We start from the raw sequence: 17,787 nt of genomic DNA, 5'->3' as shown, positions 1-17,787 counted from the left end.
TATCATCTAATAAATTTTTATTGGTTAAAGGTTGGAAATTACATATACAAATATTTAATTCTATCTACCAAAGGACAAGTTTGAAAATTTATACCTAAAATATTATTCTGATGAGATAGTATATTATATTTAATTATATTTATTTATCAAAAAATTAATATCATCCAATAAATTTTTATTGGTTAAAGGTTGGAAATTACATATACAAATATTTAATTCTATCTACCAAAGGACAAGTTTGAAAATTTATACCTAAAATATTATTCTGATGAGATAGTATATTATATTTATTTATAAAAAAATTAAGATTTAAAATATCATCCGATAAATTTTTAATTATTTGCATCTGATTCACTTAAAATTAGAGGTCGAAAACTTTATCATATAAATTTTTTTAATGATATTAACTATTTTATCCAGAAAAAAAATAAATTTGACTTTTGATGCCATCAAAATGTGGTCCTCATCGGTTACCACATTTCGTAAAAAAAAAAAAAAAAAAACCGAAAAAGAACAAGGAAAAGTAAATTACAATTTTGCCCTCGAGAAACCCTTAGAAGCCCTTCTTCCCTGCGCCGCCGAGTCTCTCTCTCTCTCTCTCTCGTTCGTTCTTTCTTTCTTCCCCCTCAAGGAAGAAGACCTGAGGGAGGCGTCGTCCGATGGTGTCGCTGAAGCTCCAGAAGCGGCTCGCCGCGAGCGTCCTCAAGTGCGGGCGGGGCAAGGTGTGGCTCGACCCCAATGAAGTCAGCGAGATCTCCATGGCCAACTCCCGTAAGAACCTTTCCTCCTCTGATCATTCATGGCTGTAGCGTAGTGTCTGCCATCGATCCTGCCCTTGTGCTCGAAGGAGCCCTAGAGCTGTATGCTTTTTGTTTGAGACGTTGTTTCTGCTCGCGGCTACTTCTCCGTGGGGCATTTGTTAATAGATGCTTATCTGATGTTTTGGCTGCTCTGTTAATATCGTGAATTTTATCCCGTCTTGCGGTTGAGATTGGGGTATTGATGCTTTTTTTTGTAGTTTTATTGGTATGGATCGTTTCAAGATTCCCTTTTGAATTAACAATACAAGTTTAATCTTGCGGTTCTTTGTGTCTATCATATGCTGATTGTTAATATTGTTTTGCATAGGTTGGTATCATATTCATCCATTCTCTATGATATTTCAGGATTTGATTCTTTTGCTTACTTAGTACTAGAGGACAAAGGAAACAGTGAGAGAAGATACTTAATGATTTTGGCCAAAAAGTGTAATACTTTTTTGATCTTAAAGCAACCTGACAATTGAACATCTTATTGAAGACTGACCTCTATTAGCTAACTGATGCAAGTTCTTTTTGCATCAGTAAAGCGCCAACGTCAAGAATATGTGAAAAGTTAATTCTAGCTGGACAAAAGTCCGACGGGGTGGAGATTTAGTGGTCATTATAAGTAGGGAATATATGTAATCATGAGAGATTTAACATGGAAGACTATGGAAGTTTCATCATATACATTTTTGTTCTTTTTTGCTCAAACATCATCGATCTGGGAAGGGAGAAATAAACCTGGTGCATTCATTATTTTCTAACAGATTTATGATGATGAGATTTTGAGATAGAGAGAGTTTTGATCTCAACTGTTTCATATATCTGTTGAAACTAAAACTTCATTGATATTTGTCAATCGCCGTTCATGTTTGCTTATTACGGAACATGATGGTTTTGTAATGCAGGCCAAAACATTAGAAAGCTTGTCAAGGATGGTTTTATCATCAGGAAGCCAACCAAGATTCACTCACGATCCCGTGCAAGGAGGGCACTGGAGGCAAAGAGAAAAGGGCGGCATTCTGGATATGGTATGATTCTTATTCGATTACATTTTTCTACACCCTATCCTCTCGAATGATGTTTTTCATTTTACAGGTAAGCGCAGGGGTACAAGAGAAGCTAGGCTTCCGACTAAGGTACTTTGGATGCGTAGGATGCGAGTTCTCAGGCGGTTACTGCGTAAGTACCGTGAGTCGAAGAAGATTGACAAGCACATGTACCATGACATGTACATGAAAGTGAAAGGTAATGTCTTCAAGAACAAGAGGGTGCTGATGGAAAGCATTCATAAATCCAAAGCTGAGAAGGCAAGAGAGAAGACCTTATCCGACCAGTTTGAAGCTAAACGAGCCAAGAGCAAGGCCAGCAGAGAAAGGAAGATTGCCAGGAGAGAGGAACGCCTGGCTCAGGTCTGAAAAATTTATTATCTTGTTTTCCTTTAAATATGGCATGCAGCTTATGGAAGTTCTTTCCCATTTATTCTTCCCTTTCAACTGTTTCTATTGTTAATATTTCATGATTCTTGTCGAACAAATATTTCATGCTCCCTTCTTGCTAAGTAGTTTTTATAATTATCCATATAAACTCCTCGATCATAAAAATATTTTCTTGACACTCATCGCAGACGACACATCTTAACGATTAGTATTTTTCTTATACTTGTGTTAGAATCGATAAAACATCGACTAATTCAGTTGATCTCAGAAGAAAATGTTATGATTAAACCTTTTTTTGTTTGGCTTGGATGAAAAGTTTTCTGCAAGTTTTTTTCCTGTTTAAAAGAATTTTTGTTTGTGAAGAACAGTGTTCTCTTCGTTGGTAATTAATGAGAACTGATTACTCGTTCTTATGATTCCTGATTTATCATGGTTCTGTTCACAAACAGGGGCCCGGAGATGGAGCACCTGCTGCTGCGCAACCTGAGTAGGAGATTGTTCCTGTCCACTTTTTCATGAAAGCTCTTGTGGACTTTCCTGTTCATAAACTAACTGTAAAAGTATTTATTGCAGGGTTCCAAAGAAAGCTAAGAAGTAGAGGCACACACACGCTGTTTCTATTCTGAATCATTACTCGCTCGCAGAATGGAAGCAACAGCAAGCGGATGATTGCTAGTTGGATAATCATGTGTGCTACACCTCACTGATGATGGGTGTTACCATATTTTGATCGCCTAGAAACATCGATCACTCTCTCTTTTTTATGTTTTTGATAAGATTGTCGTCTATTGTTAAATAAGAGTCGAGAGATGGTGGCTATGGTCCTTCGAACTGATAAAACTATGTCGATATCTTTGTTAGGGGAGTGATTTTAACCACGTAAAAGTGTTTTCGTGGCATAGATTAGTGTTTTTGTCATCAATATGTTATGCACGCAAGAAGAACCATAATCAAAACCCGTTCTTCTTTTGAGCCCATAAGATCAGAGCTAACACCTTTTTTATTTTTCAAACTCAACCCACTAGTGACACAGGCAGATAAAAGAGGAGCAAAAGGGAATTTCATGTTGTTCCCGATATAAAATAGTTGTTTCTTAAATTGCTAGTTGAATTAGAAAAATAAGATTTCATGGTAGTTTTTTATTCTGTTCAACAACGCTGAAGGCAACTGATAAATTTTCTAGCTCGAAGATCTTATTAACCCTGTTGTCCACGACAGATATGCGCAATCATACAAACACATCACAAGAACTACATAGGTACACAACATGTACCACAAAATTGGTGCAGATAAATTCCAACATCAAAATAATAATAATACCTAGCTCATAAATAGCAAACCAATAAATAAATCTATTTCAGTTTGCAGAATGTATTGGTGACTACTATTTGCAACTAATAAAAATAACAAAAAAGATAAATCAGAAAAATAATCTATTATAAGATACATAATTCCCTAGTATAGCTTACTTACTATACCAATTACAGGTACATCTACATAGCTTACTACCACCCCCTTACTACCAATTACAGGTACATCTACATATCTATTATAAGTACCAATTTGCACCAAGCATAGGCCTCGTCACAACAAAATTTGATTCAGTGTAGTGGAATGGATTATCGAGTCCACATATCAATATCCTCCAAATTGCCCAATAAAAATGATAGAACAGGACACAGCACAATGCTGCCAATTTAACATCCAACTAGAATCTGAGAACCAGTGAAACCATCACTAAACATGAGTAATTAATCAAAAGGAAACAACACCAAATCCTCATTGCTGGACCTTGTTCCAAATCTAATATCTTAATATAAAATCATTAAGATCCAAGAGAGGAACCTCGTTGAACAAATGTCCTGTTTCTCCAATTTCAAGGGGAAATCCTCGTAAAACTCATGCCTTCTGAGGAAATCATAATTACCCTAAATTCTTGATACAAATCACACAAACATCCACATGTTCTATGGAAGAAAGAAAGCAGGAACAATCTGGCAAGCTAAATCATCTAAATTCCTCTCATAAATACTACATATGTAACCAGATCAAAAGCCATGTAGTGAAAGGGACAATTGAGATTTAAGATACTCCGCTTCTTTCAAAAGGTTCATTCCTAGAAACTGGTTTAAACAATTAACTGTTCTGCTTAAATCACCATCAACTACAGAGAGCTGATGGAGTACAAGAAAAAAAGCAAACTACGTGCTGGAGTACTCATGAATCGAATATGCGATAATAGTTTCTGTCTTGTTCTCTCTCAAGCCATATCAAAAACACATTTTTGAGCTAAATTATGGTGATAATTATCAATTTTCAGTTAACGGTGACAAAAATTTCATCGAGGCACAAAAATGCAAGTATCTGAACACCAAAATTCATATATGAAATTAGTTGATAACCCAAAAATCCATATTACTGGAACACAAAAACGTGCGAAAAAACAAAATAAAAAGCAACTCCTTTTTGGATTACAGTTAGCAAAATATAAGAAGCAGATATTACGACCGTTAATTAGAAGATCAAAATCGCATTCTTGCATTCACTGCAATACTACACCAAACGATCAAACTCCCTTTACAGTGCAAAAAAGTATCCAAAATAGAGATCCAAAGGAGAGACGACTGGATCTTACCGTTTGGAGAAAGGTCCATCGGACGTGACGGTAATCTTGCTCTTGTCGCGGGTGACAGTGATGGCATTGCCAAGGGCCCCGACCTTGCCGCCGGCCACCTTGATACGCTCTTGGAGGAACTTCTCCAGGGAGGTGATGCCCATGATCTTGTCCTCCACCGGCTTCGCGCAGTCGATGACGAAGGTGGAACCCTTCTTCTTCCCGCCCTTCACAGCCGCTGCCGCGCCACCGCTGCCTCCACAACTCATCGTCCCCTCCGTCCGAGCAAAGCCGCCTCTTCTCTGAATAGGGTTATGGTAAACAAGAGAGAGGCCGAAGTTGGAGAGCGACCCTATTTAAATGCGAGCCGCGGAAAGGAAACCCAAGCATTGTCGTGTTAAGATGTCCCGCGGTTGACAGAGACTAAATGGTTACCCTCTTTTTTTTGTTTTTACTAAAATAAAAAACAAACAATTTAATTGCTTACTAAAATACATGAGTATAAATTCTTTTAACCCAAAAAAATCTAAAACCTCAACAAATTAAGACTACTAATAATTATTATCTCTTTTCTTAAAGCAAAGAATATTTCTTCCATTTTCTGGGAAACCAAATAGAGATTAAAGCTTGAGATACTTACTACCGCCGTATTGGACTTTTGGCGGGATCCGGAAAATAGTCGGATCGGATACTGGTCAAGCTTTAACGGATCCATTGGGTCACCGGGTCAGAATGCATTCCGGATCTGTTCTAATTCAACCTGAACCAAACCATCTCCCGAGGCTTGAGAGGGTTACCATAGTGTGCGACATTGACACCATTATAGCATCACTACCACTCCCTTCTCGCTATTTTTATCATGTCATGTCATCCACAAATAGTTGGAAACTAATTCGATTCTATCAACCACAATTTGCAGAAAGAAAGAGAAAATTTGCTTATGCATTAGCATCGATCAGGGGCAAAAGAAATAATTGGGTTACCGATTCAGTTTTGCTAGTGCTCCGTCTTCAATTAGACTGAATGATTCATACCTTGCCAGCTTAATCTGAACAAATAAGAAACCCAACGTTACAGCAGAGACATTGGTACAAGTAATTGACAGAAACCCAATCTGAAGAAAATGTAGAGTTCAACATACAATATTGAGCTCACCTGTTCAATCCCAGTAGTTATCTCATCAGGTGCTCCAGAGTTGAGATGGCACGTGTTTCCAATTTATAAGCTAATGATCTTCATGTTAGCACCCTTTGTTTCTTCATTCCATTGTTTCAAGGGGAGACTAAACAAGATAACCCATTAATTGGAAGGTCAGTATCATCTACAGAAAGAAATTAAGATATACCTTGTGACTATGTTCAATATCAAGTATCTCTTTAGCAGTCCCTTGCTGGTACCTTCTACAGAATCATGAACGGCGCACCAGATACTATTTCAGGTGCAGTGTCAAAGAAGTCACTCCCAGTATACTTACAAGTTAAAATTGCAAGAATGAGCTGAAGAGAATGGAGAAAATTCCACATTATTCAATTTGCTTCTACCATTTTACAAGACAAACAAGAAGCCACAGCAAAGATGACATCCTGAGCAAATGGCTGGGAAGGAAGAGATAAATTGGGAATGAAATATATTGCTGGACTACCCAACTTAAGTAGCCCGACATTCTTCAATGCATCATAAGTGAAGCAATTAAGCTAATGCGGAGTGTACGAGTGGGTCAAAGTAGAGGCCACTATTTCTCTTCATCAGAGTCAAAAGATTGTCTCCGCCTTAGCGATTCCAGTACATGTGTTGGCCGATCACTGACGATCACACCACCATTTCCCATGCTCTTCAGCTTGGGCACACTCATCGAACGGAGTGGTGGAGTTGGCAAATTCTGGTTCGCTTCCTTGAGAACTGATCTCACCTTAGCTCTGGCAGCTGCATCTGCCACTGCTGAAGCAATCTTTCCTTCAGTTCCCAACTTCTCTGAAACTTTGCTGTACATGCCAGTAGAACTCCGTCCATTTGGTGAACAGTAGCTCTCCGACCTTTGCACATTTACAATGGCCTCCGCAACGGTGGACCTGGCCTTGGCAGTCTCATACTTTTGCATGTCATAGAGGAGCTCCTTCTGGAGTTGCTTGTCGGCAACCAATATCTCATCGATCTCGTTCTTGTAGTCCTTAAGGAGAATGCGGAGGCATTCCATTAGACAGCCGGTGAGGGGGCTATTCTTGCTCTGGAGCAGTTGCTTCAACTCGATGAATACAGGGACAGCTATCTGGATCAGGTTCTTCTTGGCTACTTGGGTGACCACCCTCCCTCTGGCAGCATGGACAGCGCTTCCTGCACTCTCACCGCCATCGTCATCTATCTCAGATGAATCAGAACCACGACTTGGATGGATCCTCATCTCTTTGCATGCAAGGATTTCTAGAGCATCCTGTAAATAAATGAGAATTTTCAGTATGGACTACTCTCTCCTTGTGAGGAAAAGAGCATTGCCTCAACTTCATTAATCAGTAATGGCAAAAGCAAAGAGTGAATTCTTGGCCCAGGAAAAGACAGAAGGAACCTAAGCAAGCAAAGCCAACTGCCAAAATATTATTCACTCTCTTGATTGGGCTAATCTAACAAATTATCAAACAAAATCAGCAAGAATGAGAACAAAAACCTTATCAAGTTATCATGTATTATTCTTTCAGCAGAATCCTTAAACCACGAGTTAAACTAGGGATCCATATAAAGTCCATTGAAGCAGTCACTCTCTCGAGTTCATTTTTTCCTTTCTTGAAAAGACTCTGGACGTTTATGTTACTGAATGTATGACACCGTAAACTCTAAATACAGTGCCAACATGATGACAGCAGCTCAAATACAGAAGCAAAGGAGCCAGCGGTGTGCCAAGTACATGGAAAAAAGTAGAAAGAAGATGAGCATTTAGACCGACACACAAAGGAATCAAGGGGGCCAGGTTCAGCCTTTTGCATGGTGATTTAGGTTATTGCCCCCTGGATTCCAATTATGTCCACCATTACTATAAATCAGAGAGAACAAATCTTATATATTCCTTTGGTAGTTATTTTGGTAGTTCCAGGCTTTTAGTTTCTTTTTATATAACAAAAGAAAAGTTATCTGATATTTGTAATGCTGAGCATCTTCTTGTAGCTAGTTAAAAACCTTGTTGGTTTTCAAGATCCTTAGCCTCGTAGAGACAGAAGCAACTTATTAAGTCAAATATTTTATATTTTGCAAAAACAAATATCAGATGTTTGAATATACTGGGTAAACAATTCTCATAAACTTAAATAAGCATACGAGATTATACTCAGTTAGCAATTCTCACACATTCCACTTGCATCTAGAAAATTTATCATGAGGAATAATAGTCTTACAATAAATGCATGGTATAGTGCTCAACTTGGAATTTAATATGCCTCTTTTAGTCAATAGATTTCTCAATCAGGTGGCATACCTGGAGTACAGATAGTCCAGCAACATCATCAACATTGAGCAAGCCATCAGAAGCAGCTGCCAAAATCTCAGCACACAACTTGGCTGAGGTAGCCAAGAGGTGCTCTGGGGCCATTTGTTTTAACAAAGAAACATATATGTGCATCCTTTGTGACCTTGATTTTGCATCATTGCCTCTGTAATTGCAAAAAACGGTATAGGATTTAATACTACATTGAAAATCCATTTCAAGGGTTAGAATCTTGACTAAAACTCACCTTATAGAAAAGAGACGGGACCTAGCATGCAGGCCTCCCTGAGACTCAACATGTGCAGAATGAGCACTGCAGTCATTTAGAAAAAAAATGGCTTCTATAAAACTGTTATATGCAAGAAGTGGTGCCTTAGCTGCCATGTAAATACAAAAGAAAAAAGAGAGGTTATTGGACCACAAAAAATTGAAATGAAAAAAAAAGGAAGACCGATGAAATTAGGAGAGACAGACCCTTTAGGATGTTTCCAAAGAGGAAATCAGCCAGATGTCTTATCTTTTCGGACTCATCAACCAGAGACAACAAAAACCGAAGGAACAATACTCCTCTCCACTTTACATAGTCTCTCTGTATAAAAGCCAGAAATGATGATGACATGCAAAATGTATTCAATAAGAATTATCCATAGGTTAAATGATTTCAGAAATCAGACCTGTAATAATTGCGAAAGCAAGATGAATGTCTGTCTTCTCACAACTTCACAAGGATCACGCAATGCAATAGTGATCTTGTGCATATAACTGTTATGTAGGTCACAACAAAACTGAGATCAGCATTCACATTTATAACCAAGAATTATAAAACTAATTTTTCAAGCATGAAAAGACTTAAAAATCATATTTGTACAATGAACACAACAACATTGAGAGGCACGATATCCAATGTTCTTACATAACATACAGATCAGATCATATATGCAGAAACAATGTGTGCATGAAAAACTAGATATCAATATGTTACTGACAATTGAACACAAAGAACAACATGCAGAGCTTGAAACAGATGCAAGCAATTTGGTGATTTTAACAAAATCATAATTCCATAGATGCCCCACATTACACCACGGACTGCTTAGAATTTTGACACTAGGAAGTTAGATGAATCAGAACAGATTGCTGTTTTCAATCACGTAATTGTAGACTCAAAAAGAACCCCTCTTTCTGCTTGAGCCAAAAACTCCAAAGTAATGAAGACATGTTAACTATTTACAATTATATTGTTTCTATATCACAAAATATCCATTAAAAGTATACAAATACCCTCCAGAGAGAGAGACCAATACCAGTCAACTAAAGATGTGTATCGCACACAAAAATCTGTCATTGCCACCATAATATTGTTGCGGAGTGCAGCACTGTCACTCTTCTCAAGTTCCTATAGATCAAAAGAACATAGATCTATAATAACTGGAAAAAGTCTAGAAGCACAAATGAGAATCAGAGTATAGTGCCAGGCAGGAAAAACCAAAATAAACAGGAGCAATTTCAGACCTGCACAAAGAGTGGAATGTAACGCTTTGCTAGTTTATCATCCACAAGGCAGATTTTGCCCATAGTCACCCATGACTGAATATACAGAGTAGGAGTCACCTCTTTAAATGAAACTGTCGAACCAGCAAACTTTCTAGGCTTTGGTTCAGAATTTCCAGATGTTATAATGGTGTGTAAGACAGGTACAATGCCCTGCAAATCGGCAGAAGGGCAGACTAGAATCAATGATCCAACAGTAAAAACAGCAGTCACAGCTTGTAGTGCTGACTTCAACAATGAGACATCTCTCTTTCCTTTTTTCCTACTGTTCTGTGGAGGTGTTAAGAAGATGTTGATATTGCTCGATTCTGATGCCTCTGATATATAGCTATTAAGAATCTCTAGAGCTTTGGAAAGCAACTGATGCACCCATTTCAATATGAGGAGATCGCCCTCCTCAGCTTTTGTAGCCTTTCTCTTGCACAAAGTTTTTAAAGCTTTTACATGTGCATCAACCTGAAAGCATAGAAAAAGGAAGAATTCACAATCTTGAATAAGTAACTAATGCAACTGCCAATATTTGTAGCTAAACAGTATATTTCAGGTACAAAATCTATAGATCAATCATAGAAAATGTCTAGACATATTGCTTACTGTACTCTTTCTTGCATCCATATCGACCCAATACAACTTGTCTCTCATGATAACCATTTGGAAATCCAAGTTGCAGCAAATAATGCTAGAAAAGCTTTCCTAGCACTAACCTAACTGTAAAATAATTCACCGCTAAGGTCAGGTGTTGCAATAAAATATACATACATATATATATATATATATATATATATATATATATATATATATATATATATATATATATAATTTTTTTTCATTAGTAAATGAAAGTTAAAAAAGGAAAACAGACCATGAATGGTGATAGAAAGTTCTTTAAGATAATATTGTGTTCTCCATTTCTCATATTTTGTTTAGAGTTATAGATTATATAGTTCTAAGATATGATAGCTAATTTCAAGTGATTAACGACTATAAAAAACATATCTACAATCATAAATCCATTTTAATCTGATAATCAGAAGATCAGATTCAAGCTAATAAAAGATCTGATATAATGCATCCATGAAGTAGCTCTCAAAAATCACAGTATGATTATTTGTAGTTATTTAAAAATTGGATACTTCAATGAAGTAATATGAGAAGCATCTAACAACTAGTTATTAGATAAATATAAGACAACTATGTTGAAGTATTCACATATTATCAGTTCATGGAGAACAAGCAAGGTGAAAGAAACAACACCTGAACAAATCAATGAGTTTAGAACTAGTGATTTAAAAAACACCAAGCGCTAAAAGGCGCCAAAGTCCCAAAATGCTCGAAGTATTAGGCGCTCACCTAGACACCTGCCCAAGCGAGCTGAGATGCTCTAAAATATTAATATATAAAAATGATATAATATAATTGATAAATATGATTATATAAAATAAAAATATGATGTTAAATTGATAAGATCTGAGGTACCAAGTCATATTATTCATGTTCTAATAACAATAATGTCAAAAGACTCAAAACAATAAAACTTTACATCATATTCAATCATCGTCATACTCAACATCGTCATTCTCAAACATATCATCACCTTTCTCTTTCTCTCGTCCATCTTCAACAAAATAGATTTCCTCTTATTCAACAATGGTAAGAGATGAACTTAAAGCTTTTGCACTCATTTTTACTTTCATCATTTGTCTTGTATATATCTATAATTCTCTAATACCTGAGGATCTTGCCACATCTCCCCATGTTAAGTTATCATCTTCAAATACAAGTTTATCTTCGCCATCTTGCAAGTTTACACTCATTTCTATTCTGTGAGCCTCACATGCTCAAAGACACTTTAATTTCGCTCACAACTTATAGCACTACAAGTCAAACTAAGAATTTTGATAGTCAATTGCTACAAGTTCCGTATGAAATTTTCAAATAGACTCCATGATTCAACTACAAAATTTACTTTCTTATTAATAATAATATATTATACATAAAATTAATTATATAAATTTATAAATACCTAGGGTTGTAGTTGTCATAGATTGAACTGTCATTAGAATTCCAAAACGGCCATTGACATTTTATATAAAGATAATTCGCGTATAATTTTATCTTGCACCTCATGGTTTGGAACAAATTTTGTAGTGCACTTATACAACCCATTTATAACTTCTGCATCAAACACGATAGAGGCGTTCTTATAATAAAATTCTGGGTTCAAATAATATTCTACGATATACAATAGATAATGAAGTTGATAATTTCATTTTTTTATCAATGATTGCAAATATGTTATACTTTTCTTCATTTCTATCAAAAGACTTTTGAATTATTTCTTTTATTTTATTCATAGCCTTACAAATATATCCTATTGTAAGCTTTTTTTCATTACTTATCAACCAAAAGGCTTGAACAAGAGAGCTTATTACCTGCAATGTATAAACTATAAGATTCCAAAAGGATGGCATTAAGATGATATCATCGGCCCTCTTGCCTTTCACTCTTTTGTATATTTGTTTATCACTTATTTCTCCGAGGCAAACATGTTTCTCAGGTTGAGTTTTTAATGATGCACGCTTTATAATGTTAAGAAGGAAGTAACAAATCGGGTGACACCATATCTCACAAATTCCTTCTTACTTGTGAATTCTCTTATCATATTCAAAGCCCCAGTATGATTGTAGAGAAATCTAATGACAAAGATTACTCTTTTTAAATCTTCTTGATGTTAGAAATATTTCTAATATCCTCTAACATTATCGGTTATAACTTGGATAACATTTTGTTTACCAATTTCTTCCACAAATTTGTCAAGCAACTCATATATCTTTTCTCTAGATTTCATAAAAGATAATGCATCTATTAACTTCACAAACATGGTTCCTAGAGAACAGCTGACCATAAAATTAATTATACTATTATATCCCCTAGTGGTCCAAGCATATGACATAATAGAGCAAACATGCTTCACCCATGATTCTTTATGGCCTTTTAATAAATCATTTGTATAATCTACCTCTTTTTTTTAGTAATGAAACTCACAACCCATAATAACTTGAAGGTTTTAATCCCCCGCCATATCTTTTAATAGCTTCAATCATCTCTTTAAAATAATCCAAAAAACAAGTACTAAAAGGAAAGTTAGTCTGATAAAAGAAGGGAGCAATGTTTTGAATCGTTTTTCCTCTTATTTTTTTTATCGCAAGCATCACTTATGAATGTTTTAATTTTGCTTCTATTTGACGTAGTTGCTTCTGTGATCCTTAATACATATATAAGTCCATCGGTCCCTTTTTACCCTTCTTAATAATCATGACTTCTTTTCTTTTTTTGTCAAATACTCTTTTCCACTAGCATTAACACTTTCTGAATAATCCCCTTCTTTATCATCTCTAATATAATAAATATTTTTCTCGGGTAAAATCTTATAAGATTTATTCCTTTTCAATCATATAAACGAGCAACTTATTTTTTACATCAGGTGGACACTTCTTACATGCTGATGCATTCTTAAAGTTCCCTACTTGATGTTACTTTGCACAGAAAATACAACCTCTAGTAGTCTTATAACAAAAAATGCAAGTAATTGCATTAGGACCTTTAGGATCCTTTAGATAATTGTATTTTTAAGCAGGATCATTTCTTAAATTTTTTGATGAATTTTTTGAATTGCTTTATACACTTCCCATAAATTCTGAAACCCTAATAACAGTTCTAAATAAATAGAGATTACAATGCTAAAATCTAAATAGGGACTATTATATGGTAACGATTGTTAACAATATTTAATCCACCGTCAACAATAGTTAGAGGGGAGTAAAGAGTCACCACAATGGAAAGTGGGGAAGGAGAGGGCGGGGATGACAGAGGAACTTTCGGACGATAGTAGCGACGACGAAGGAAGTTGTGTACGACAGCAGCATCAACGGAGAAAGTTTCGGATGATGGCAATGACGGTGGTAGAAGCTACGGATAGCGATGTCGTGGGCGGAGGAGGCTTCACCACGATGTGTCGGCAACAAAGGAAGCATCAGTCCTATGTGTCAGCGGCGGAAGCAAGGTTTATGAGTCAGAGTCATGCGTCAGGCGAGGTTGCATGTGGGCTTTTAGTGTGAACCAACTAAACTACTGTTCAACTGAACTGAACTTGATCATATGATTCGATTGCTGTGCTTTAACCAAGCGCTTACCAAAACACCTCGGTTCAATTGAGTGCCCTGGTGGCGCTTCACTGAAGCACGTAGCTTGATCACTATATGAGGCACTCGAGCCTAGACTTGCCTCACCTGAGTGCCTAAGTGCCTTTTTAAACCACTATTTTGAACACTACTAAATTTATAAGAAAATAAACTAAAAAAAATAAAGCAATAGTGAAAGCTTTCGATTAACTTAAATTGTTAGTGTTACAACCAAATCTGATGGGATAACTAGCCTATCAATTTTATTTGACCCTAACCATTAGCTAAAATACATAGGTTGAAGTTGATAGTAGTACAATTATTAGATCCTTTTATAAGTCAATCGTAGTCTTAGCTCATTTCCGTTGTGGGACTAATCGAGCTATTACAAACTCCCCCACTTAAGGGCTTGACGTCCTTGTTAAGGCCCAGTATAGCATAGATCAAATCCTAGTATAATGCATGTGAGATATAGTTTAGTGGTGGCTTTACACCATGACAAATTCTCTAACTTCGTCCATGGATAGCTCTTTCCTACTCAAACCCTCTCACCATGCCCCAATACTAGATCGGCTCTAATACCAAATGTTATAACCCAACCTGATAGGATAATTGACCTATCAACTTCATTGACCTAAACTACTAGCCAAAATGTTTAAGTTAAAGTTAATGGTAGTACACCCATGAGACCCTTATAAGTCAATATTAGTTTTAGTCCAATTTCGATATGAGTAATCGAAGTGTTATTGCTAGTGACTAGTATGGTTGATTTGGCATCATATCTTACCATCAAAAAGCACTATCAGATTGAGAAAAACTGATGTAAAATAATATTATGCTTCAACCAATACAAATATTTTGATTAAAAAGACTCTTGGCACTTCTTTTTAGCAATTTTAGCTATCAACAGTGGGGAATATTATTCTGCACCACTTGTCTTTAATTATTTTGTGGCTAACTTAAACAACTTGATTGTGGTGATCGTAATTCATGCTAGAAAATATCCAGATAAAATATCTCAATGTCTTGACTGGTATAAACAATCATGGTTCAATTCAACAAAAGATATAAGCTCCTTATGTCAAAAGAAAGAGAATACTTACTTTTTGAACAAATAGTTCTGCGGTTAAAGATTTAATAAAACAAATTCTTGACTGGTATAAACAATCATGGTTCAAGTCAACAAAAGATATAAGCTCCTCATGTCAAAAGAAAGAGAATACTTAATTTTTGAATAAATAGCTCTGTGGTTAAAGATTTAATAAAACAAATTCTTAACTCGCTGACATAATTTTGATGATAGAACACATTGTAAAACAATTGATGTTTACCTCGCTTAAGTTCATACTGAAGTTCTTAAGACGATCTAGTAAGTTGCAAGCCAACTCTGTAGCAGGCTCAGGAGGCAATTCCAACGACACATTAGAAATGGTGTGCAAAAGGTGAACACGATCTCCAGCCCACATAAAAGAGCTCTGGTCCCCTTCTTCAGAATTTTTACCTTGATCTTCTAGGCTAATCTTGTCAAGAAGATGCCAATGGTGATGGAGAAATTCCCATTCTATGGCCTTGGGTGAGAACAATGACACTTCAGAAAGCAATTGCCAGGTCCCAGGAGGGGCCGTCCACTTCTCTATGGGCTTGCTACTGCCTAACCATACAGACTCGGATGCTGTAATTATATTCTGAAGTGAACTTGCAACTGACATCTTAATTCTTTCCTTCTTTCCAAGGCTTGAACATATCTTTCTGACACATGGTGCCACTTCACTGTCACAAATCCCTTTCAACAAACGTAAAATACCTTTAGGAAGCAAGGACTCCAAATCTGTTGCATCTTTTCCAAAATTGATCTTAGCAGCTTGAGAGATTTTATCCAAGACCAATTCAAGAAACAAATTCTCACAATCCTGTTGGATGCTTGACTCATTATCAACAATCAAGCGTGGCACAGCATGAAGCCATTCAGGTATTACCCTGTCATCAGGGAAGACTCTGCAGGCCTACAAAGATAACCAACAAGCACCTAATTATAAGTATGATATTTGGTGGTAAAAGAATACAAAATGAGAAAAAAATTGACATGACTTCACCTCTGATAGAGCTGCAACAGCTGCTTTGCGGATGCTGACCAAAGGGTCAGAGCAAGCAGAACTCAGTGTCCTAAGGAGCAAATCATCTAATGGCCCTCGCATTATAGTAGTCGACTTTGTAATGAGGAGAAGTGCTGCCTTCCTTACAACAGGCTTATCATCCTGACACCTCCTCCACAAAAGCTCATTGAAGTCCACACTGCTGATTCCTGAGAGTTCCCACAAACGGGCAGAATTCCCAGAATCACCAGTTAAGCTGCCTAGCAGTTGTGCTGTATTTGTTAAAGCTCGAGCTCTGATTCCCGGTGATGAATCTGAGCAACGCTGTACTAATGCTTGCAGACAAGTCAGTCCCCGTGCCTTGTCGTTAAATTCCTGAGCCGATACCTTTACCCCAAGAGGATCGGGCAACAATGTCAAAAGTGCTAGAATGAGGTCTACAGCCAACAGTCTTAGCTGAGGCTTCCCTTGTGTCATCTTCACCACATAATCGGCGTATCTTATTTGATCCTCTTGCTTCATTGCCCGAACAATCACCATGATGGAATCAACAGCACAAACTCTCAGCTCAGACTTCTCCGGTGCCTTTGTCGCTAAGAACCTAGGTAGGTACACCAGAGCTTCCTTCACTGCATCATTCTCCTGGGCCAGAGGCACCATCTTTTCAGTAACAAAACCTAAAGCAGAAGCCCGGGATGCTGATTTTGCAGGAGATAAGATCATCGGCGTCAGTGATCGCAGAACCTCAACAGCTAAAGTCGTCTGGTCTCCGTGTTCTGGCTTCGAGACGATCCTGTAGAGTACTAGGAAGCAGAGATCCGGAAGCCGGTGGTGACCGGAGGGAGAGCTCAGGATTTTTGCCACAGTATCGACCAATGACTTTACGGCATCAGGGGTGTTGTCAAGCCGGATTCGGCAGAGCACGGAATCGAGCAGTTCGAGGACGCGAGGAAGTAGGCTGCTGAGGTCGGAGATCTGATCCACCGAAGTCGAAGCGCTTCCAGCAGATCGTCCAGGCTTCCTCTTCCGGGCGCTCCTCCGGGGAGCGGGGGCGTCATGAGAGGCCTCCGGAAGGGCAGTGGCCGAGGCGGCGGTGGTCGAGGGAAGGGGCTTGAGGGCGCGACGGAGGGAGCGGAGGAGGGAGAGGAAGACAAGGGGGTTGAAGAGAGAATAGAGAGGGGAGGAGGGGGAGAGGAGGAGAGAGAGGTACACACGGCCGGCGAGGAGAGAGAGGCGGGGAGCGGAGACGTCCATGGAGGCGGAGAGGGGACGGAGGAGGGCAGAGGCAGGGAGTCCTCGGGCGGCAAGGAGATCCCAGAGTGCGAACGCGGCATCGCCGGAGGCGGCGGCGTCGAGGAGGGACTGGAGACCGAGGATGGAGGGCTCAGAGAGGGGGGAGTCCCCATCGTGCCGGCGGAGCGAAGAATCGAGCTCGGCGAGGATCGAGGATAGGGTTCCGCTCTCGTCGTCGTCGTCCATGACCACCACCGAATCGCTTTTTGGATTTGGGAGGTTTCCCGCTCAAAAGAGGATGCCCCTTATCGTCCGAAACCGCTCGCCACACGTGGCGTGTAACAGTGTTGTTACACGGCAATTTTAATTGGTACCGTAACTCAAATGCTACTGTCACGCTAGGA

The 17,787-nt window shown here is 38.0% G+C and overlaps 2 protein-coding genes across 2 annotated transcripts; one reads left to right on the top strand and one right to left on the bottom strand.

Moving 5' to 3' along the window:
- The first annotated feature begins 582 nt into the window (after positions 1–582).
- Positions 583–3,141, top strand: LOC135585851 (large ribosomal subunit protein eL19y-like). The gene is made up of 5 exons (XM_065187280.1): positions 583–771; positions 1,712–1,834; positions 1,902–2,215; positions 2,692–2,729; positions 2,816–3,141. The coding sequence occupies exons 1-5, from the start codon at positions 660–662 to the stop codon at positions 2,838–2,840; spliced, it is 612 nt and encodes a 203-aa protein (XP_065043352.1). The 5' UTR covers positions 583–659; the 3' UTR covers positions 2,841–3,141.
- Positions 3,142–6,353: 3,212 nt separating this feature from the next.
- Positions 6,354–17,778, bottom strand: LOC103998997 (uncharacterized). Its single transcript, XM_009420627.3, has 9 exons — positions 16,151–17,778; positions 15,389–16,060; positions 9,838–10,332; positions 9,630–9,721; positions 9,000–9,087; positions 8,800–8,914; positions 8,573–8,702; positions 8,317–8,491; positions 6,354–7,284 (listed from the first exon to the last, which is right to left on the bottom strand). The coding sequence occupies exons 1-9, from the start codon at positions 17,627–17,629 to the stop codon at positions 6,589–6,591; spliced, it is 3,942 nt and encodes a 1,313-aa protein (XP_009418902.2). The 5' UTR covers positions 17,630–17,778; the 3' UTR covers positions 6,354–6,588.
- Positions 17,779–17,787: the final 9 nt, after the last annotated feature.

This window comes from Musa acuminata, chromosome BXJ1-1 (genome assembly GCF_036884655.1).
Source record: "Musa acuminata AAA Group cultivar baxijiao chromosome BXJ1-1, Cavendish_Baxijiao_AAA, whole genome shotgun sequence".
Taxonomy (NCBI): Eukaryota; Viridiplantae; Streptophyta; class Magnoliopsida; order Zingiberales; family Musaceae; genus Musa; species Musa acuminata.
The sequence above is the reverse complement of the archived record's forward strand: the minus strand, read 5'-3'. Positions and strand labels throughout refer to the sequence as shown.